At 37.6% G+C, this 23,340-nt stretch overlaps 1 protein-coding gene and 1 long non-coding RNA gene across 51 annotated transcripts in view; one reads left to right on the forward strand and one right to left on the reverse strand.

Annotated features, from left to right (window-relative positions):
* Positions 1-23,340, reverse strand: part of MLIP (muscular LMNA interacting protein) — a 313,811-nt gene that overhangs the window by 72,715 nt on the left and 217,756 nt on the right. For all 50 annotated transcript variants that reach the window (XM_070073957.1, XM_070073984.1, XM_070073973.1 and 47 more), the window contains 2 exons: positions 15,829-15,873; positions 9,448-9,492 (listed from right to left, as the gene is read on the reverse strand). In XM_070073957.1, the coding sequence (XP_069930058.1) occupies positions 9,448-9,492; positions 15,829-15,873 (90 nt within the window). The remainder of the gene's footprint in view (positions 1-9,447; positions 9,493-15,828; positions 15,874-23,340) is intronic.
* Positions 1-23,340, forward strand: part of LOC127493187 (uncharacterized) — a 78,422-nt gene that overhangs the window by 43,277 nt on the left and 11,805 nt on the right. Inside the window, exons 2-3 of the long non-coding RNA XR_007923263.2 lie at positions 11,251-11,328; positions 14,848-14,954. This is a non-coding gene — a long non-coding RNA (uncharacterized lncRNA). The remainder of the gene's footprint in view (positions 1-11,250; positions 11,329-14,847; positions 14,955-23,340) is intronic.

The following is a 23,340-nucleotide window of genomic DNA, read 5'->3' on the forward strand; positions in this document are numbered from 1 at the left end:
ATCCCTTTGACACCTAATCCTGCCATTATGGTCAATAATGAACTGAAACTGATCACTTTGACTAGTGAGATGGCATTGGTACATGCCACCTTGATGGGATTGAATTGGAAACCCCTGGCACGTTTCTAACTCTACTGTTTGGGGCAAGTCCGATTGAGCATGTCCCAAATTGTACATCTACTCCCTCTCTTATTCCAACCCTTATATTTAACAGGGATCACTTTTCAGTTAAATTTAAACACCTAAGAATAATTGTGTGTTAATTATAGAATTCAACCAATAGTATTAAGTAGAACAAAGAAACACTAAAAGGGTTAAACTATTAAGTTGTTCCTCGACAGTCAGGCCAAGGGCTGATCAAGTCATTTTTTCTCATAGTGTCCATTTCACTTCAACAGGTTTCCTTTTTGGTGCTTGGTAAGCTATCACCGATCAGACAGAACATATCATATTTGTCCCTTTAGGTCTGGCTTATTTCACTCAGCATGATGTTTTCCAGATTCCTCTATTTTGTTGCAAATGACCAGGTTTCATTTTTTACTGCTGTATAGTATTCTATAGAGTACATGTCCCATAATTTCTTTATCCAGTCTACTGTTGATGGGCATTTAGGTTGATTCCAAGTCTTAGCTATAGTGAATTGAGTTGCAATAAACATTAAGGTGCAGACCGCTTTTGTGATTGCCAATTTAATTTCCTTTTGGTAAATCCAAGGAGTGGGATGGCTGGGTTGAATGGTAGGGTTATCTTCAGGTTTCTGAGGAATCTCCAGACTGACTTCCATAGTGGCTTACCAGTTTGCATTCCCACCAACAGTGGGTTAGTGTCCCTTTTTCCCCACATCCTTGCCAGCATCTGTTGTTGGTAGATTTCTGAATGTGAGCCATTCTAACTGGGGTGAGGTGAAACCTCATTGTGGTTTTGATTTGCATTTCCCTAATGTCTCGTGACCTTGAACATTTTTTCATGTGTCTGTTGGCCATTTGGATTTCCTCTTTTGAAAAATGTCTATTGAGGTCCTTGGCCCATCTCTTCAGTGGGTTGTTTGTTTTGTTGTGGTGGTGTTTCTTGATCTCTTTGTAGATTCTTGTTATTAATCCTTTATCGGTTGCATAGTTTTCAATTATTTTTTCCCATTCTGTTGGTTGCTTCTTCATTTCCTACCTGTTTCTTTTTCAGTACATAAACTCAATTTTATGCAATCCCAATTAAAAACATAATAATTTTTAATAATTAAAATGCACCAGAAGTTCTGACAGTCTAGGCAGACAATTTAGTGATCAAGAATATGTAGTCAAAATACATTTCTACATGTACAGAAAGTGATTTTGATTTCTTTTTATTTTATTTAATTTTTTTTGACAGGCAGAATAGACAGTGAGAGAGAGAGAGAGAAAGGTCTTCCTTTTGCCATTGTTCACCCTCCAATGGCCGCCGCGGCCGGCGCGCTGCAGCCAGCGCACTGTGCTGATCTGTGGGGAGCAATCCGGACTGGACTGAGTTACTGGAATTAAGACTTATTCTATGCATCTGCTCTCCCACAATATGGCGCTGGGAGAGAAGTAAACAGCTTCCGCACAGCTGCCTCCAGTTCAACTAATAAACTGTAGGACTTGCTCCTGATTGGAGGAGAGCAGCGTACTCGGCGTGTGGGCAGCCGAGTTGGGATTGGCGGAGGAGGACTATAAAGGAGGAGAGAGACGGCATGCACCAGGAACATCTAAGGGGAACATCTAAGAGGAACACCTGTGCAGCCCCCAGAGAGCCGGCCGGCGGTGTGCCGCTCCCCTGCGGAAGTGGGGAATGTGGCCAGGGGGAACTGCCCTTCCACGGAGGTGGAAGGGATAGTAGCCAACCCGGGAAGAACCAGCAGCAAACCCGGGGAGGGCCGAGCAGACGAAAGAACAGTGCAGGGTCCTGTGTCGTTCCTCCACGAAGAGGGGGAGCGACACTGATCCAATAGCAGGAGCCAGGTACTTATCCTGGTCTCCCATGGGGTGCAGGGTCCAAGGACTTGGGCCATCCTCCACTGCACTCCCTGGCCACAGCAGAGAACTGGCCTGGAAGAGGGGCAACCAGAACAGAATCTAGCGCCCTGACTGGGACTAGAACCTGGTGTGCCGGCGCCACAAGGTGGAGGATTAGCCTAGTGAGCCGCGGCGCTGGCCGATTTTGATTTCTAGTCATGATTGAGAACCATACTTCAATAAATGATATTGGTACAACTGACTAGACTACTGTTGCTCTTTTAAATATATTAGTAAGATTTGATTAAGATGGCAGAGTAGAGAGGGAGCTTGCTGCTCTAGTCTAGGAAAAGATACTTTCAACAAAGTAGAAAGAGTGCAGATTCAGGGAAGTGTTAGGGAGAAAACAGCACAAGAAACTCTACACAAATTGGAGGGACACAGTGGACCTATATGGAGGGCATGGACACATACAACTGAGGATCCCGGCAGCCAAGGGCCTCTGCAGAAGCATTGGAGACAGGTGAGACTGGACTGCAGCAGCCCAAGCCACTGGCAAAAAAAGCTATAGGAAGAGCCTAGAGGAAATCCATCTTGAAGCCCCATGGGGGATAGTGTACTTGCCAAACTAGAGGAGAAAAAAACAAAGGGGCACATGTTTCTCTCTCCCTGATCACCTTGAAACTGCATACTGTAACAAAGTGCTAGAGAGCAAGTGCCATTTTGGACCTAGGTAGCAGATGCACCACCTCATGTCCATGCCCAGAAACCAGCTGAGCAGAGACTCCTGAGTCTGATGGGGAGAACAGACAAGGGGCTGTGTGCTTGTGACTGTGTGAGGCTTCTGTGCCACAACTGTGAAAACACCGAGTCTTCATGGGAGGACTCAAGGTGTAACAGGGACTTTGGGCAGTCACTGTGGGAGGCTCTACATGCTCAGGGTTCACTGGTTATCTGGTGAGGGACATTGTTGAGGAATCTCAGCTTACACAGAAGAGTGCAAAGATCTTTTGTGTGGTCCTTATGGCAGAGTGGATGCATAACAGCTAGGCACTTGTCTCCTTTGAGGAGAGGATTGCAGCTGAGTCTACACCAACAGACAAGAACAAACCTCCCTTTGATTAAAAAAAAAAAAGAGAGAGAGGGAGAGAGAAAAGATTCACCATGGCAAACTTGGATGTGTCACCTCAGGTGTCTCACATTCACCCTGGAGCACTTAACAGAGCTCCGTGGCCACACCCACCTAAACCTCTAGATGTTCACTGAAAACAGACAATCCACTAATCTATAGAGGCATAGTACAAGGATAAAAGCTGTTGCAGTGAAAAAAAAAAAAAAAAAAAAAAAACCAAAGAAGAAACAAACAAATACCTCCACAAATACCAAATAACAAAAGTACCAATTCAAAAAATAAGAATAAGGAAGACAATATGAAGTCCCCAAAAGAACACACTTCAGTAATGTATTGTGAAGATGATGAGATTGAAGAAATGTCAGAATTGGAACATTAAAAATTGATCATCGGATTACTTAGAAGTAATCATAAGCAAATTCATGAAATAATTAAATATGTACATGACATGAAAGAAAATTTCTCCCATGAAATTGAGATCTCAAAATGAAATCTTGAAAACAAAGAATTCAATAGAACAAATAAAAGATGCAGTGGAAAGCCATAACAACAGAGGCAGTGAAACAGAAGAAAGAATATCTGACTTAGAAGACAAAACATAGGAAATCACACAGTCACCAAACACAAGAGGAAATTAGAAAACTGAAAAACATTATTGGTAATCTACAGAATACTACCAAATGATGGAACATACAGGTTCTAGGAGTTCCTGAAGGTATGGAAAGAGAAAAAGGATTAGAAGGCATTTATAGTGAAATAATAACAGAAAATTTCTCTAATTTTGAGAAAAAAGGAATAGCCAAATACAGGAAGCACATAGATATCCTAATAGACATGACTAGAAAAGATCTTCACCATGACACATTGTAATCAAACTTTCCACAGTAAAACATAAAGAAAATATTCTAAACTGCATGACAGAAATGCCAGATTACTTTCAGAGGATCTCCAATTAGACTAACAGCAGACTTCTCTTCAGAAACCCTACAGACTAGTAGAAAATAGTGAAATATATTCCATGTCTTAAGATAAAAGAATAGTCAATCCAAAATACTATATTGTGCAAACTCTCATTTGTGAACAAAGGTGAAATAAAGACTTTCCATGACAAACAGAAATTGAAATAATTGTCACCACCCATCCAGCCTTGCAGAAGATGATTAAGGATGTGCTGCACACAGAAATACAGAAACATGGTTACCACAACAAAGGAAGGTAAAGAAGAAAATATCCCAGAACAAGTACAAAGGAAATTCAATGTAAAAAATAGGAATATTTATGGAAAAATGGCAGAGCAAAGTCGTTACTTATCAATAGTCAAATTGAACGTAAATGTTCTCAACTCTCCAGTTAAAAAAGACAGACTGGCTGAATGGTTTAAAAGCCAAAACCCATCTATTTGCTGCCTCCAAGAAACACATTTCACCAACAAACATGCATTCAGACTTAAAGTGAAAGGATCGAAAAAAATATTCCATGCTAACAGAAAACACAAAAGAACTGGAGTAGCCATCCTAATATCAGACAAAATAGACTTTAACAAAAACACTGCTAAAAGAGACAAGAAGGGAACTATGTAATAATTAAGGGGTCAATTCAACAGGAATATGTAACTATTATAAATGTAAATGTACCTAATTACAGGGCACCAGGCTATTTAAAAGAAATGTGAAGGAGTCTAAAGGAGACATAAACTCAAATATAATAATGATGGGGGATTTTAATACCCCACTTTCAGCAATGGACAGATCAACTAGACAGAAAATCATAAAGAAAACAACAGAGTTAATTGACACTATAGACCAAATGGACCTAACAAATATCTATAGAACTTTTCATCTTACAGCTGCAGAATACACCTTCTTAGCAGTACACAAAATGTTCTCTAGGACTGACCACATGCTAGGCCATAAAGCAAATTGTAGCAAATTCAAAAAAAATCAAAATCATACCATGCATCTTCTCAGACCACAATGAAATGAAGCTGAAAATCAGCAACTGAAGAATCTCTAGAAAATATGCAAACACATGGAGACTGAACATCATGCTCCTGAATAAACAGTGGGTCATAGAAGAAATCAAAAGAGAAATGAAAATAAAACAAATCTGGAAAACTAAAATAAATGGATATATCACTGAATACATATAACCTACCTAAATTGAGCCATGAAGACATAAAAAACAAAAACACACCCATTACTAAGACGGAAATTAAGTCAATAATAAAGATTCTTCCAACAAAATCAACCCAGGACTGGAAGGCTTCACCGATGAATACTACCAGACATTTAAAGAACAAATAACTCCAATTATTCTCAAGTTATTCAAAAAAATTGAAAGGGAGGGAATCTTCCCAAGTTCTTTCTTTGAAGCCAGCATCACCCTAATTCCTAAAGATGTGACAGAGAAATAGAACTATAGACCAATTTCTATGATGAATATAGACACACAAATCCTCAACAAAATTCTTGCCAACCAAATCCAACAACAAATAAAAAAAATCATCCACTGGACCAAGTATGATTTATACTTGATATGCAAGAATTGTTCAACATTTCAAATCAATCAATGTGGTGCATCACATTAATAAACTGAAGAACAAAAACATATGACTGTCTCAAAAAATGCAGAGAAAGCATTTGACAAAATACAACACTCTATCATGATAAAAACTCTAAGTAAATTGGTTATAGAAGGAACATTTCTCAACACAATCAAGGCAATTTATGAGAAACCCATGGCCAGCACCCTATTGAATGGGAAGAAGTTAGAAGCATTCCCACTAAGATCTGGAACCAGAAAAAGATGTCCACTCTGACCATTGTAATTCAATATAGACCTGGATTTTAAGCCAGAGCCAGAAGACAAGAAAAAGAAATAAAAGGGATACCAATTGGGAGAGAGGAAGTTAAACTCTTCCTATTTGCAGGTGATATTTTACAATATATAGGGAATCTAAAAGACTCTACCAAGAGACTATTGGAACTCATAGAAGAGTTTGGTAAATTTGCAAGATATAAAATCAACACACAAAAATCAACAGCCTTTGTATACATAGAAAATGTCCTGGCCGGCGCCACAGCTCACTAGGCTAATCCTCCGCCTTGCAGCGCCGGCACACCGGGTTCTAGTCCCGGTCGGGGCGCCAGATTCTGGTCCAGTTTCCCCTCTTCCAGGCCAGCTCTCTGCTGTGGCCAGGGAGTGCAGTGGAGGATGGCCCAAGTCCTTGGACCCTGCACCCCATGGGAGACCAGGAGAAGCACCTGGCTCCTGCCATCGGATCAGCGCGGTGCGCCGGCCGCAGCGCGCTGGCCGCGGCGCGCCAGCTGCGGCAGCCATTGGAGGGTGAACCAACGGCAAAGGAAGACCTTTCTCTGTCTCTCTCTCTCACTGTCCACTCTGCCTGTCAAAAAATAAAAATAAAAAATAAAAAAATAAAAAAAGAGAATGTCCTGGCTGAGAAAGGACTTCTAAGATCAATAGCTACAAAAAATCCAATATCTTGTGATAAATTTAACCAAGGGTGTCAATGAACTATACAATGAGAATCCAAAACATTAAAGAAAGAAATAGTAGAAGATAACAAAAATGGAAAAATCTTCCATGTTCATGGGTTAGAAGAATCAATATCATCAAAATTTCATTCTTTCAAAAGCAATGTACAGATTCAATGCAACTTCAATCAAAATACCAAAGATATTTTTCTCAGTTCTGGAAAAAAATGATGCTGAAATTCAGATTAAACACAGGACACCTCAAATAGCTCAAGCATTGTTATACAACAAAAACAAAGCCAGAGGCATCACAATCCTGGATTTCAAGACATACTATAAGGCAGTTATAATCAAAACAGCCTAGTACGGGTACAAAAACAGATGGATAAACCAATGGAACACATTAGAAATGCCATAAATCAATCCAAGCATCTACAACCAACTTACATCTTACCAAGAAGCTAAAACCAATCCCTGCAACAAGTATTGCCTATGACAAATGGTGTTGGGAAGACTGTATTTCCACATAGAGAAGTATGAAGCAGGACCCCTACCTTACACCTTACAGAAAAATCCATTCAAAATGTATTAATGACCAATATCTATGACCTGAAACCACCAAATAATTAGAAAGCATTGGGTAAACCCTGCAAGGTACTAGTACAGCAAAGAATTCCTGGAAAAGACACCAGAGGCACTTGCATTTGATGCCAAAATTAACAAATGGTATTACACCAAATTGAAAAGCTTCTGTACTGCAAAAGAAACACATGGGAAAGTAAACAGGCAACTCACAGAATGGAAGAAATTATTTGCAAACTCTGCAACTGATAAAGGATTAATAAACAGAATGTAGAAAGATATCAAGAAAATCCACAACAAGACAAACAACCCAGTTAAGATATGGGGAAAGGATTTAAACAGAGATTTTTCAAAAGAGGAAATCCAATTGGTCAACAGACACATGAAAAAATGTTCAGGATCACTAGGTGTCAGTGAAATGCAAATTAAAACCACAATGAGTTTTCATGTCACCCCAGTTAGAATGGCTTTCATACAGAAATCAACAAACAACAAATGCTGAGGAGGATGTGGGGAAAAAGATACCCTAATCCACTGTTTGTTGGAATGTAAACGGTAAAGCCATTATGGAAGACATTATGTAGATAGCTCAGAAATCTGAATATAGTCTTACCATATAACCCAGCCATCTCACTCCTGGGAATTTACACAAGGGAAATGAAATCAGCAAATGAAAGAGTTGTTGCACCCCTATGTTTATTGTAGCTCAATTCACAATAGCTAAGACTTGTACTCATCCTAAATGCCCATCAACTGAAGACCAGATAAAGAAATTATGGGATATGTACTCTAAGGAATACTAAACAGCAGTAGAAAAAAAGGAAATCCGGTCATTTGCAACAAAATGGATAAATCTGTAAAACATCATACTTACTGAAATAAGCCGGTCCCAAAGGTACAAATACCATATGTTCTCCCTTATCTGTGATAAATACAGAGCATCTAAAAGGAAGTCTGTAGCAATGAAATTTACACGTTGAGAAGCAATGACTTGAGCATCCCTTCTCTTGACTGTCAAGGAACTGTTTTTTTTCTTCTTCATACTATTTGTTGAACTCTTTATTTAACATGGAATTAATCATATGTGTATAAAATCAATTAAAAACAGATCTCAGTAAAAAAATAAGAGTGAGAATAAAAGAGGGAGGAGGAAGTTTATAACTGTAAAGCTGTATAGTTCTGCATATATTCTTAGAGACTTACCTGTAAGGGTACAGTTTAAAACCTTGCCATAGAACCCCCAAATCCCATTAAGCTGGTTGGTAAAAATGCCATCTTAAGTGTGAAAGGGATCATACTAAGTGTTAAAATGATCATATATATTGGATGAAGTGTTAAAGCAATCATATAATAAGATCAAGTGTCTGGTAATAATTATAGTTATTAAAAAGGAGAGAATTATTATTATTAAAAAGGAGAGAATGTTCCAATATGGGAAGCGGTCCACACAGCAGACTCATAGAATGGCAATTGTTTTAAATAGCACTCCTACCTCAGAATCAGCCCTTAAGGCATTCTGTTCTGGCTGAAAAGCCCATGAGAACATTTCAGTCATGGAAAGCCCAGACACTGTGGCAAAAAATGTCCTATATCAAGGATGTCTGTAAGTGCGACCCGAATAGAAAAAAACAGCCATCAAAGGATGTACTATTTTCTGAAGGGAGGAGAGAACTTCTACTTTGCTTATGACCTTGTCTAAATACTGATGAAGTCTGTGGACTCAAAAGGCTTACATAGCTTTAGCAACTCATGTCAAGAGCCTCAGGTGATCACTGACATCATACATAAGAATGATAATTATTATTTTAAAAATAGGAGTCACTATGCACTAACTTCCCATGCAGGACTTCTATCCTCAATGAGTTATATTATGAGAATTAACTATAAAACTTATCCTCAGTTTTTTAGGTATGTGTGTGCAAATTGTTGAAATATTTACTTCATATAGAGTTGGTATTATTTGTATAAAATTAATTGAAAATAAATCTTAATGAGAATGGGACTGGGAATGGGAGTGGGGAGTAGGAGTTGGGATGGGAGGGTGAGTATGGTGGGAAGCTTCACTATATTGCTAAAGCTGTACTTATGAAATTTGTACTCCTTAAATAAAAGGCTTCTTTGGGAAAAGTAAATAAATAAATAAATAAATATGTGAGATTACTTATCTTGTCTTTACCAAAAAGAAATCAAAGGTGTCAATGTTACGGAGCAAAATTAAATGTAAAAAAAGAAATTCAGAAATGGGTCTAGGACCTAATAAGAAAATACTTACCAGTTGATTATCAGATACTGTAGAAGATGGTGAAGAGAGATTTGCCTGCAAAATATAACCATGGTGCTTATTTAAATTCATAATTTAATAAAATATCATATTTATATTATTAACTATCTTGAAGCTCTTTTACTATTAAATTCATTATTGTCTACTATAGGATTTTGAAAGTATAAAGTAAGGGGAAAATATCAAATGCCACCAAAAGTATGATTTTAACATGCTTAGTACATTATCTTACGCTATTTTTCTTTTTTAATTTTAACAGGCAGAGTTAGACAGTGAGAGAGAGAGACAGAGAGAAAGGTCTTCCTTCCATTGGTTCATCCCCCAAATGGCTGCTACAGCCGGTGTGCTGCACTGATCCAAAGCCAGGAACCAGGTGCTTCCTCCTGGTCTCCTATGCGGGTGCAGGGCCCAAGCACTTGGGCCATCCTTCACTGCCTTCCCGGGCCACAGCAGAGAGCTGGACTGGAAGAGGAGCAACCGGGACAGAATCTGGCGCCCCGACCGGGACTAGAACCTGGGGTGCTGGAGCCGCAGGCAGAGGATTAGCCAAGTGAGCAGCGGCGTTAGCCTGTTATTTTTCTTGTGTATTTTATTTCAGTTCAAATAATATTGAACATGAAGTTTTTTGTTTCTTTTCTTCTCATTCTTTTGACATATACGTTATCACATCAAATAAAAAATCATCAGAATTATATAATATTTCATATTTCATTTAAACATATTGTCAGTGTTTATTTTTACATTTGAAAATAAATTGCATATTTTCATGAAAGATTTTTACCTGAAAAGAAAAAACAATGAAAAGTTTTTTTCATGATTTGGAAATAGAAATTATTTGGCTTTAATATTGTTTAAATTAGAGTAGGTTAGCTAGTAAGGACATGCACTGGGAAAAAGATACTTTTTTCAATAAATGGTATTTAGAAAGTTAGATATCCACAAGGGGCCAGCACTCTGGGTGAAGTGGGTGAAGCTGCAGCCTACAGTGCTGGCATCCTATGTGGGCATAGGTTCGAGTCCCAGCTGCTCCACTTCCCATCCAGCTCTCTGCTATGGCCTGGGAAAGCAGTGGAAAATGGCTTCAGTTCCTGGTGCCCTGCACCCATTTGGGAGTCCCGGAGAAAGCTTCCAGCTCCTGGCTTCAGATTGGTGCAGCTCCAGCTGTTGTGGCCATCTGGGGAGTGAACCAGCAGATGGAAGACCTCTCTCTCTCTCTCTCTCTCTCTCTTCCTCTGCCTCTCTGTGACTGTGATTTCAAATAAATGAATCAATTTTTTTTTTAAAGGTAAAGACCAAGGGAAGAATTAGAGATTAAAAGTCTACAGAAAAACAAGTGATCACACAAGTCCTCCACTTGAGCCAAGGCAGCTTTGGAAAAACTATTTCCATCTTCCATATACCTGGTACTAGAGGCACAGAAAGTGCAACCAACTCCCTCCATCACTCATTGACTAGAACAGCTTGTCCCCATTCTTGACACATGTGTGTCCCTTTGGCTGGCATCACTCCACCAGGCACTTTATGGAGGGATTGGGGCAAAACTGAGTTGGGTTAGACAAAAAGTGTTAAACAGTTGCTTTTTTCTTCTGCCCTCTGCTATTCTACTTTTTGCATGTTTTTTTCCCTTTCAGCAATCATGTGCCACCCATTTGACTACAACATTAGGTTCGAAATCAGTAAGATATTCCTCTTCTCCCTTTCCCTGTTGACTGTAACTGTCCTGAGTTTTCTTTTCTCAAAACTCAGACTCTAACTAGAGATAATGTTCTAATTGAATTATATTATTTCTCCTAGGCAAGACTAATGTGCAAGGATGTGCAAAGACAGCATTCAAAATATTAATTGGGCACCTGACAATCACTGACTACTGAGGTTGGTATTGAGAGCACATAAGATTATAAAATGTTACAACACTGTATGCCCTATAACTCATGAATCTTCCTGTTGTTTATATATAAGGCATTACTCACAAGAATGAATACCTTGGTGAAAAATGTTAGGCATACAGGCCATAGAACTATATTTTGATGTACTGCATCTTCCTTGCTTCACAGTATTTATTTTCGTTACCTGTAGATATTACCTTGTATGAATATCTGACTATATTCAATTTCTGCTTGTAGTGTATTCCCCAAAATAACTAAATACAAAAGTAGGTTTTTAAGCATTTTAAAAGTTTAACTCTAATTTAAGATAGAGCATGATTTGGGCCAGTGTTGCAGCACAGTGGGTTAAGCCTCTACCTCAAATACTAGCATCTGATATGAGCATCAGTTCAAATCCCCACTGCCTTGCTTTCCAATCCAGCTCCTTGATTATGTGCCTGAGACAGTAGCAAATGATGACCCAATTGCTTTGGTCCCAGCCACCCACATGGGAGACCCAGATGAATCCCAGACTCCTTGCTTCAGCCTAGCCCAACTCAGGCCATTGCAGCAGCTATTTGGGAAGTAAACCAGCAGATGAAAGATCTCTCCCTCTCTCTCACTCTCTGTGTGTGTGTGTGTGTGTGTATGTGTGTGTGTGTAACTCTATCTTTCAAATGAATAAATAAATCTTTTTTAAAAAATAAGGAATGATGACTCCAACTTGTCATGGATGTAAATCACAGAACAAATGGACATAGGTGACCAGTGACAGCCATAGTTTATATGGGCATAAAAAGAAGTAACAGATTAGATCTGAAGGGAGTTTGTCTGAAATATGGTTCCTGTACATTTGATGAAGTCTAAAATGTCAATAAAAAGAATATTAGGCAAATGGGGTGTCTTATTCAATCTCTCCTCTTTCCTCACACTTAGCAGAACCACAAAGTGGTCTTCAAATCCCTCCCCTAACACTTTTGCAAACCCATGTATTTAAAAAACACTCTGAACAATGACAATAAAGTGAGAATGAAAGTGGAGTATAGTTTCTTGCTGAAATTGTTCACATTTCTGTTTGTACCTCATCAGATGCGTAGTCTCATGCCATGGAAGTAGATTTTGACCTGGAGATGAATGTTGGTCACCTGTTCCCCTAAGATCCATGACTGCATTCATGCACATCACCCCTGAAACACTCCAGCATATGAACAGATGGAGACTGTAAACTGGCTAACCTGGAGACAATTAAATTTATTTGAATATCTATTTACATGGTGGGAAATATTCTTAATGAAGTTTGACACATTTTTCAATATATTGTGATATTTTCGAAGCAGCATACTTCCATTGTAAGGACATTTTTCTGTCCCTCAAGATCATTAAAATGAGATCTTACCTGTGTACAATCAAATACTCAATAAAGCTGTCTCATTTATTTCCCTCGCACTTACAAATAATCCATGAAATACAGAGAGTTTATGAAATAAGTTGTTATCAATAGAATGATTTCAACTAAGAGTTTTGATAAATTGGTAATAGTCTCAAATACTGGTCCTATTTTCTGAAGTTGTTCTTTATTAAGAAAGCATACTTTGATTTTGAAAAATATGAATGAAATGAATTTATACTAGTAGCAGTTAATGAAAACAATACATGTTTACAAAGAAAATATAATTCAAAGGAAAAAAATTCCCATCTAAACCCACAGTGATAATAAATTAGACATTTTAAAAGAAAAGTCATATGTTTACTTAAAAGGAAAGAAACTGCTTTATAATGAGTAACATGAGAAATAATCACTCATATTCTTAAATATATTATCAATTTGCATGTAAGCAAGTGATTTAAAACATTGGAAATAGTTGAACATTAAAATTTAGGTGTTAATTTGATTAAATATGAAATTCTACAAACTTTATGCTGAAGTTTACAGGGCATAAATATAATGTAGACTTAAGAGTATAAATACTGATTGATAAAATAGTTAAAGAACACAAGCTCTCCTCAGCTTCTACCAGTGGCATAGGTCTTCACAATAATTTTTAGATGAACATACTACAATAACATTCTTTTGTAAAAATCAGAACGTGCTGTGTTTAAGACAAATGATTCACGTAAGAACAACTCTTATAGCTAACTTGATTTCTGCTCTAAGATTTCATTATTTATGTCCTCTAATATATATACATAGATACACACACACACACATATATATATATATTAGACATAATTTAGTAAATGCAATCATTTCAGGTGAATATTTACAATCATGACTTATCCATGAGTTGGCACCAGAGAACTGGTTTTTACATTCTGTAATAAAATGATTGCTATGGTCTCCAAAAGTCATGGAAACATTTGAGGTGCCACAAATAACTACTCAAATGTCATGCTGAAAGAGACAGGAAAAAAGAAAACTTCTCACTCAAGAATCGAACTTTAATTAAGATCAAGAATTTTATTAGAATCAGGGTTTATATTTGTTCTAGTGTGTACTGGCACCGTTCAATGATTCAGTGTTAACTTTGAATGACTCAAATACACTCACAAATGTTGGAACATGAAAGTTAACCTATTTTCAGTCTGATAATTGAACTTAAAAATAGTTTGAAATAATCTCTTAGTATGGAAATTAAAGTAGATGTTCTAGAATTTTTCCAACTGGTATCAAATTAAGGACATCAAGGAAGGGTGGAGAGAAGCATTAGCCCTCTGATCCTTATTGAGATCTAGTCTAATGAGACATACTTTAGTAGATGAGAAAAGAAGGTGAGAGAGAAAAAAAAAATCTGACTCTTATAGAATGCATTACTCACAAAAAGTATAGAACCATCATTACAGCAATGTCTTTTTTTACCCACTCAAAAATCAAATAACTCAAATCACAGAGCTTCTAGTCTCCCAGAAATAAATGGGAGGAAAAGAAGTACAGAGGTGTGAATAAAGGCAAAAGTTAAGGGAAATGGAGAAACAAAGGGAAGAATTTGTATTTATTGAGCATTTTCTGTGCATCAGGATGATAATGAGGATTTTTCTTACTAAAACTAATATAAATCCTACATCAAACAAGAAAAAAGGTTTTAATGTTTACATTTTCTAGATAAAAAAACAAAGAACAGAATGGTGAAATAAGTAATTTTCTTAGGATCTAATAGTTGTCTAAAAGAAGTACTACCTTTTAAACTTAGGCCTGGCCTACTAAATTCCTACCAAATGACTTCAAATAATAATGAAAAAGAACAGTGAAAGCTTATAGGAAATGCTGTAAGGGGTATTCCTACCCATATCTTCTAAAAATAATTTCCTAAGGGTGATTATATTTAGCCATTTCACCATTTTATCATCTGCCTTAGGTGGACTCCAATTAAAGCACAAATGTACAAATTTTGGTGATAACATAGGACAAAATACACACTTGAAAGCTATTCACTCTGTATGATGATAACAAAAGCTACATATTGGAAAATACTTTAAAAGCAATAGTTCACTGATCTGTTTTAGACTGACAATGAAAATATTTTCTTAGGAGAAGGAGAAATCTTGTCTCTACTGGAATATGTTTACTCAGAAGCAGAGTGGACCACATAAAGGAAAGGAAGTTACCAAGTGAATGAAGAATGAGGATGGGTGAAGGTGAGTGTGAGTGTGTCTAAGATGCTCTGAGCCAGCTCCCCACAGTCACTTGAATTTTGTGAGTCCATAATAGCAAATCCATTATTAATGTATTTTTTCTTGTAACTAACCTATTTAGGATGTAACAGTTTAAGTGCAATAAAACAACAAACTTATTGAAGCTAACTAAACTGGTAATCCCATTGAAAATGGAATTCTGGAAATATATGAGCTGGTTATTTTATAATAAGTACATAAAACATTACAAAGATGAAAATGTTATTTAAATTTTGATTATAGAAAGACCAAATGCAAGTGCTACATTTCTCCTAAACTGACCAAACTAGACCTCACATAAGATGGAACTTACTTGATAAGCTTACCTGATGCCTTGTCCCTGATATAACCTGATTTTCCATATATGGGCCAACTGTATCTCCTACACCTTTCCACTTAAAAAAATCACCTAAGGGGTCGGCACTGTGGCGTGGTAGGTAAGCCTACACCTGAGGAGCCAGAATCCAATAAGGGTTCCAGTTCAAGTCCTGGTGACTCCACTTTCAATCCAGCTCCCTGCTAATGCCCTGGGAAAGCAGTGGAAGATAGTCCAAGTATTTGGGTCCCTGAACCCAAGTGGGAGACCTGGAAAAAGCTTCTGGCTTCTGGCTTCTGGCTTGGGATCAGCCTAGCTCCACCCCTTGTGGCCATTTAGGGAGTGACCCAGTGGATAGAAGACCTCCATCTCTGTCTCTCCCTCTCTCTATAATTCCACCTCTCAAATAAATCAATAAATCTTAAAAAAAAGAAAAAAATCAACTAATTCCATTTAAATGACTATATAATTGACATAGGCACTCATAAAATAGGTAATATGTATAATTACAAATGTACTTACATATTTTGTTTCTCGACCAGCTGCTCTTGGGAGAGTTGTAGGATTCTATGTGAAAAATAATGATAATTATAATTCTGAAGTCATCAAGCAAATAATAAATGAATCACTGTTTCTCTGTTGAGATTTTTAACCATTCATCCCTCTTTTCTACACACTACCCCCCTTTCCTTCAAAAATTGTTTTATTAAATTATATTATTATTATTCCTTTCATTGCTGTTATCTATTAGTTATTTGGTTCACTTTTCCTTATTGATTGATGATATTAATTAACAGATATAATAGTTCCTTTATCACATTTTCCAGTAATTTTTGTCTATTTAAAAATTCACACAGAAATTTTCATCATCTCAATTCTTTGAGGTGCCTAATTCCAAAGGAATTCTCAAAGACTCTATTTCAATTATTCATTCTCAAGACTATTCCTGGATTTTAACTTTGCCAATAAAATGGAAAACTTCTGATATTGCAGTGTCAATGCCCCAGTTTCAAAATTCAGTCTCCTACCAAACACCTTCAACTGTTTAGTACCAGCAATGTGACAGAAGCTTCATGAGGACTTTCAAATCGTTGAGCCTCCCCAGCTTTGTTCTGGCTTTATTATCTCTTAGCTTGTGTAATTTGCATATTCCAGCCATTATAATAGTTTCATTTCTATTGCACCTCTCTCTTTTTGTGACAAAATCAATTGCCAAAAACAAAAACAAAAAACTCAATCCTTCATGGGACTTACCATACATTCTTCTCCATTTTTTTTTTATCTTAAGGAAGAAAACATGGCTGGGGAAACTGTCTCAACCAAACTGATTTCATTTTACATTGATTATTAACTTCAAGTGTGAACTCAATACTGCCTGATAAGGCCCCCATTTTTCTCTTGTGTGTTCACTTTTGAAGATGAGATGGCTGTCTGTGTCACTCATCTATTCAACAAATATTTATCATACATCTACTGTGTGTGCAGCACTGTTCTTCACCCTTGCAACTTACAGTGAACAAAAGGGACAAAAACATCCTGCCTGTGAGGATCTTAACTTCTATCAGGCGAGAAGATAGGCAATAAAATGGCAAATGAGTAAATTATACCAATTACAAAGTGATAAATGCAATGAAAAAGAGTACAAATAATGTGAAACATAGAGTAGGTAATAGAGGAAATTCTTCCAGAGGAAAATTTCCTTACTTCTGCCAAATACCTTGTATTTTTTCTGGATTACTAAGATGTTAAGCAAGTCAAGAGTGTTTGGGGCTCACAATTTTAAATGGGATGATCAAAGCAGAGAAACCGGCGTTTGAGCAGTGTTGAAGGGGGTGAGGGAGTTATCTAGGTGAATATCTAGATAAAGATAATCCTAACAAGTTCCTGAGGTAGGTTTACACCTCTGCAATTTGAAGTTGAAGCAGGGGCAGGGGTTTGATGCTACAGTGGGGATGCTGCATCTAAAGTACCTACATTTAAGTCCCTACTCCTCTTCTGATCCAGTTCCCTGCTAAGGCACACCCTGGGAAACAGCAGGTGGTGGCTAAAGTACTTGTGTCTCTGCCACCCATGTTGGATACATGGATGAGTTCATCTTCTGCCTTCAGGTTGGCCCTTCCTTGGCTCTTGGGGACATTTGGGAAGTAGAGAAGCAGATGGAAGTCAGCATCTCTCTCTCTCTCTCTCTCTCTCCCTCCCTCCCTCCTTCCCTCCTTCCCATTCCCTCCCTGACTTTAAATTAATTGAAAAATATTTTTGAAAGGACCAAAGCAATCCTTCCATATGGGAGAATAAAAAACTGGACAAAAAATGAAGAATATTTTATCAAGGACATCAATGAGCTAAAACAAAAGTTAATAATTACTAAGACAGATTAGGAGAGGATGGGAATATGAAGAGTGTATCTAGTTTATGACATCCTCTTTTGCCCTGGAGATGTTTGTAAATAATGATGGGTTGCTTAAAAAGCTGATCTAAACTTCGACATTCTCAGACACAGAGAGAAATAAAAGTCAGAGACCAAGATATGTGAAGAATAAATTAAGCCCCAAGAGTAGGAATAACTCAGATTTTGCATTGCCTTAAGCCTGGTATCAAGTCATCTAAAATGGTTTGATGGTTCAGCATTTAAAAAATAATCTCAAAATGTTACTTTAAATTAGGGTAATCTACTTCGCTCTCCGTGTCTGGCAGAAACAAGCGAAAGACTGTTTATAAGAAGATAACAGCACCTGAGTTCTCAAATAATTTCTAGAAATAAATTTTCAGATAAAATATCTAGAAAAAAATCAGATTCAGATGCACTTGGAAGCAAGGCAAGGTAAGAGGAAATAATGTAGAATCCAAAAAGAGCCACAGGCAGCCCATAAGTTTGTTGTCTCAGAATCAGACTGAAAACTAAACAAGCTTATGCATGTTTTTGAAAATCAAAGTCCAGCTTGAAAATTATTACAGGAAAGTAGAAACTATAATATGTTATGTAACTGGGGCCAGCACTGTGGCATAGTGGATAAAAGCGCTGCCTGCAGAGCTGACATCCTATATGGGTGCTGGTTCTAGTTCTGGCTGCTCCACTTCTGACTCAGCTCTTTGCTATGGCCTGGGAAAGCAGTAGAAGATGGACAAAGTCCTTGGGCCCCTGGACCCATGTGGGAGACCCTAAAGAAGCTCTGGTCTCCTGGCTTTGGATCTGTGCAGCTCTGGGCTTTGCGGCCATCTAGGGAGTGAACCAGTGGATGGAAGACCTCTCTTTTTCTCTCTGCCTCTGCCTCTCTGTAACTCTGCCTTTCAAGTAAATAAATAAGCCTTTCTTAAAATAAATGAACTAGCAAAAAAATGGGGTCCCATTAAAATGTTATGCAATTGTTTTTTTAATTGTAATATGTCTTCTTTATAAATTTCATATGTTATACAGTTTTCATGTATTTCATGTATACAGATTTAGGAACACAGTGATACTCCCTTCCCTCCCACACATGCTACAACTCTTCAAATTCCTCTCTCTCCCATTCCCACTCTTAAAACTGTTTCATTGAAAGTTGCCATTTATGAAATAACAAAGGATGTTAGTTAGGAAATTCCTCATATTTCCATTATTAAACTACAAACATTCTTGCCCCTCTGCCTTCCATGTCCTTTATTTTCTGTCCTGTTACAGTGGAGTACATTTCTAGCTTCTTAGCAAAGGATAATGTCTTAGCCCATTTGGGCTATTGTAACAAAACAATGTAGAATAGTTGGCTTACAGACAACAGAGATTTATTTTCAATGATTCTGGCGTCTAGAAAAGTCCAATATCAAGGAACTGGCATTTTTGGTGTTTGGCAAGGGCCCACATTCTGGTTCATAGATGGCACCTTCTTAAAACAAACTCACATGGAGGAAGAGGCAAAATGTCTCTCTCAGGCCTCATTTATAAGGGTACTTTTACCACTTATTGGGGCTTTATCTTCATAACCTAATCACCTCCCAAAGGCCCTACCTCCAAGTACATCACAATGATGGTTATTTCAACATATAAACGTAGGGAAGAGGAGATAGCATGCTCACAGCGTAACAGATACTTATTTGAATTAGGCTGTAGGTTCTTCCCTTTAGTATTCCCTTCTGTATAATAAGCAACTGTATTAGTCAGTTTTCATTACTATAACTAAAATTCTTAAGAAGAGCCTCTTGGAAACAGAAATGTCTATTTTGGCTTATAGTTCACAGGTCCACTGTTCAGTATCAGGCAGCCCCATTAGTCTGGCACCTGGTGGAAACTGGCAATGGCAGAGAGTATGCAGTGAATTGATCACATGGTGAGTCAGGAAACAGAAAAACAGGGAGCACACACTCTTCTTCTAACCTGCATGTGGTCTTGCCTTATACTGCTCTCATAATTTATTCAAGGGGCTCCACTCTAGCAACCTAATTCAATCCAATCACTAACCAAAGCACCACATTTACATTCCATAATTGGACCAAGCCTCCACCTCACCCACCAACCATTAACATTAATCCACTAAATGTTAACCCAAGAATTTGAGATTTCAACATCTGCATAAGTTTGAAGAGCCAAGTCTGTTCAATCCACGGCAGTACCCTTCTCTCTTCTAAAATCAACCCTATAATATATAAACTTAAGCTTCAAAATAAAAAGAAATTCTTCCTTGACCCTACTACTGCCCCAGTTTCCTTCTTCCTTTCACAGACTGGTATTTCAAAATAGTTTTGTTTATATATTCTCTTTGTGTGTCTGGTTATATAGTCTTTGATGTGTGTGTTTATATATTCTTTCTCACAACAATTTTTGACATCAATGGTAAGGAAAGCAGAGGATTGCAGTAACGGAAGGAAATTTGAGAATGCCAAGCAGGTAAAGCTGCAGACTGCAGTGCTGGCAACCCATATGGGTGCTGGTTCAAGTCCAGGCTACTTCTCTTCCAATCCAGCTCTCTATTGATGTGCCTGGGAAAGCTGCAGAGGATGGCCCATGTCCTTGGGTCCCTGCACCCACATTGAAGACCCAATGGAACCTCCAGGCTCTGGGCTGAGGATCAGCCCAGCTCCAGCAATTGTGGTCATTTCGGGAGTAAACCAGAGGTTGGAAGACCTCTCTCTCTTTCTCTGCCTCTACCTCTCTGTAACTCTGCTTTTCAAATAAATAAATCTTTAAAAAAATAAATAAATACATCACAATTAGCAAATCCTATGCCCCAGACTCCACTGTCTGCCACCACAGACACCAGCCACATATACAGCCAAGTTAGTTGATATGATCCAAGAAACTTGAGGATCCAAGATTAAAAAATATTAACTATAGGCCAGCGCCGCGGCTCACTAGGCTAATCCTCCGCCTTGCAGCGCCGGCACACTGAGTTCTAGTCCCGGTCAGGGTGCCGGATTCTGTCCCGGTTGCCCCTCTTCCAGGCCAGCTCTCTGCTGTGGCCAGGGAGTGCAGTGGAGGATGGCCCAAGTACTTGTGCCCTGCACCCCATGGGAGACCAGGAGAAGTACCTGGCTCCTGCCATCGGATCAGCACGGTGCGCTGGCCGCAGCACGCCAGCCGCGGTGGCCATTGGAGGGTGAACCAACGGCAAAGGAAGACCTTTCTCTCTCTCTCTCACTGTCCACTCTGTCTGTCCAAAAAAAAAAATATATATATATATATTAACTAAAAAAAAGTCAATCTACTCATAAGTATCTAATCAAGAAAAATGAAAGCATATATCCATTTAAGGTTGATTTTAAATGTTCTTAGAAGATATATTATTACTATGTCCAAATTTGAAATAATCCCTTCATCTACCAGCCAATGAATACACAAATATAGTGCCTACATACCATAGAACATAACTTAGAAATAAAAAGAAGTAAACAAATTTCTTAGGCAATAAAGGTAAACCTCAAATGTTTTCTACTACTAAGTATGACCCAAAAGACTATACATTATTTGATTCTGTTTATATGATATTCTTGAAAACAAGAAAGCATATGACCACAAGAAAGATCAGTGGTTGCCCAACACTCAGGGAGAGGGAAGGATATACCCGAAAAGAGCACAGGAGAACAATTTGGGTTCACAGAAAGGTTTTGTATCTTGAATATAGAGGTGGCTACACAATTTTATGTTTTTTCAAAACTCATAAAACTGTACATTTACGGGTTAATTTTACAGTGGTTACATTATAGCTCAATAAAGTGACTTTAAAAGGAAAATACAATGTGAGCTATAACAATATACTTAATGCTGAGAATTGAAGAATAGGATTCTTGACCTGGACTATCAGATCATCAAGTCCTTCTGGAGGAATTAGGAAGCAATAAATAGAAGAAGGATATAAAGGCAAAGAGACATGAAATACTGGATCAAAAGTGACCAAATTGGTATTATAAGCTCTCTTGGGGAAAAATAAGATTCAAAAAAATAATGATGACTGAGTATTCAGAAAGCAAGCAGAAGATTGAAGACTTCAGAGGAAAGGGCACAGAGAACAAACATGCATAGAATAAAATATGAACATCCAAACATTGTAGGGAAATTCAGTAACATCTTCAATTAAGATAAAATTCCACATGTATACAGACCCACTTTATAAATGATCACTTTGTAGGAGAGGAACAAATATCATGCTGACAAAACAGTTCATAATTATTTTGCTGAAGAAAGAACCTGATGGGGGGGTGTTATGTTAAGGAGAGAGAATCTACAGTTTTATGTTGTGCAAAACTTTAATTGAAATAAAAGGACAAAATATCCCAGTGGAAAGAACAGGTCTTCAAAGAAGGAGGTACCTTTCTCTGAAGGGAGGAGAGAACCTCCACTTTGACTATGACCTTGTCTAAACAAGATAAGAGTCGGAGAGCTCAGAGGGCTTCCATAGCCTTGGCAACTCATGACTGGAGCATAGGGAGATTACTGATGCCATAGACAGGAGTGTCAATTGGTAAAGTCAACAACAGGAGTCACTGTGCACTTACTCCTCATGTAGGATCTCTATCCTTAATGTGCTGTACATTGAGATTTAATGCTATAACGAGTACTCAAACAATATATTTCACTTTGTGTTTCTATGGGGGTGCAAACTGTTGAAATCCTTACTTAATGCATACTAAACTGATCCTCTGTAAAAAAAAAAAAAAAAGAAATTATCAATTCCCAACTTGACTCTCACTGGGATTAAACATGACAATAGGTCTGCTCTGATTTCATCATCATTTAAAAAAAAATCATCTATTATTTTTCACTTTATGTTTCTGTGTGGGAGCAAACTGTTGAAATCCATACTTAATGTATACTAAGCTGATCTTGTGTATATTAAGATAATCGAAAATGAATCTTGATGTGAATGGAAGGGGAGAGGGAGTGGGAAAGGGGAGGGTTGTGGGTGGGAAGGACGGTATGGGGGGGAAGCCATTGTAATCCATAAGTCGTACTTTGGAAATTTATATTCATTAAATAAAAGTTTAAAAAAAAGAAATAAAAGGACAAAATAAAGATATTCTCAAGGATATAGACCATAAGTCCACACAAAAAGACTTTGTTGAATACAGTGCAGTTGTCCAAGGTATCCTCAGGTGGGGGTAGAGAATTGGTTCATGAAAATCATACAGATACCAAAATCTGTGTAAGAATTAAGGATTTAAATAAACAATAAGTATCTAACTAAAGAAAAGTCAAAAGCAAAAGTTCAAACATAAAATTCAAAAAAACTAACAAATTATGTGTGTGTATATATAGCTCTAAATGGTGTATGCAGAATCTCAGATTGAATCTACAAGTGATATTCAGATGTAGGTGGTCCTCAAGAAAACTAGACAAGAGGGTATAATAAATGAAAAATAATGTAATAGAAAAAGATAAATCTAGGAAAACGAATTTAAAATAAGTATAAGATTGTTGGTTTTGTACTCAAGAGAAAAGTCTTAAATTTTGAAAGTTGAATCACAAAATTTTTAAAAATGGGAATGAATACCAACCCAAAAGCACAAGCAATATAATTTCAAAACATACAAGTCGTATCTGAAAGCACTGCTTTTGCTTTATCTTTT

The sequence above is a fragment of the Oryctolagus cuniculus genome, chromosome 5, assembly GCF_964237555.1.
Source record: "Oryctolagus cuniculus chromosome 5, mOryCun1.1, whole genome shotgun sequence".
NCBI lineage: Eukaryota > Metazoa > Chordata > Mammalia > Lagomorpha > Leporidae > Oryctolagus > Oryctolagus cuniculus.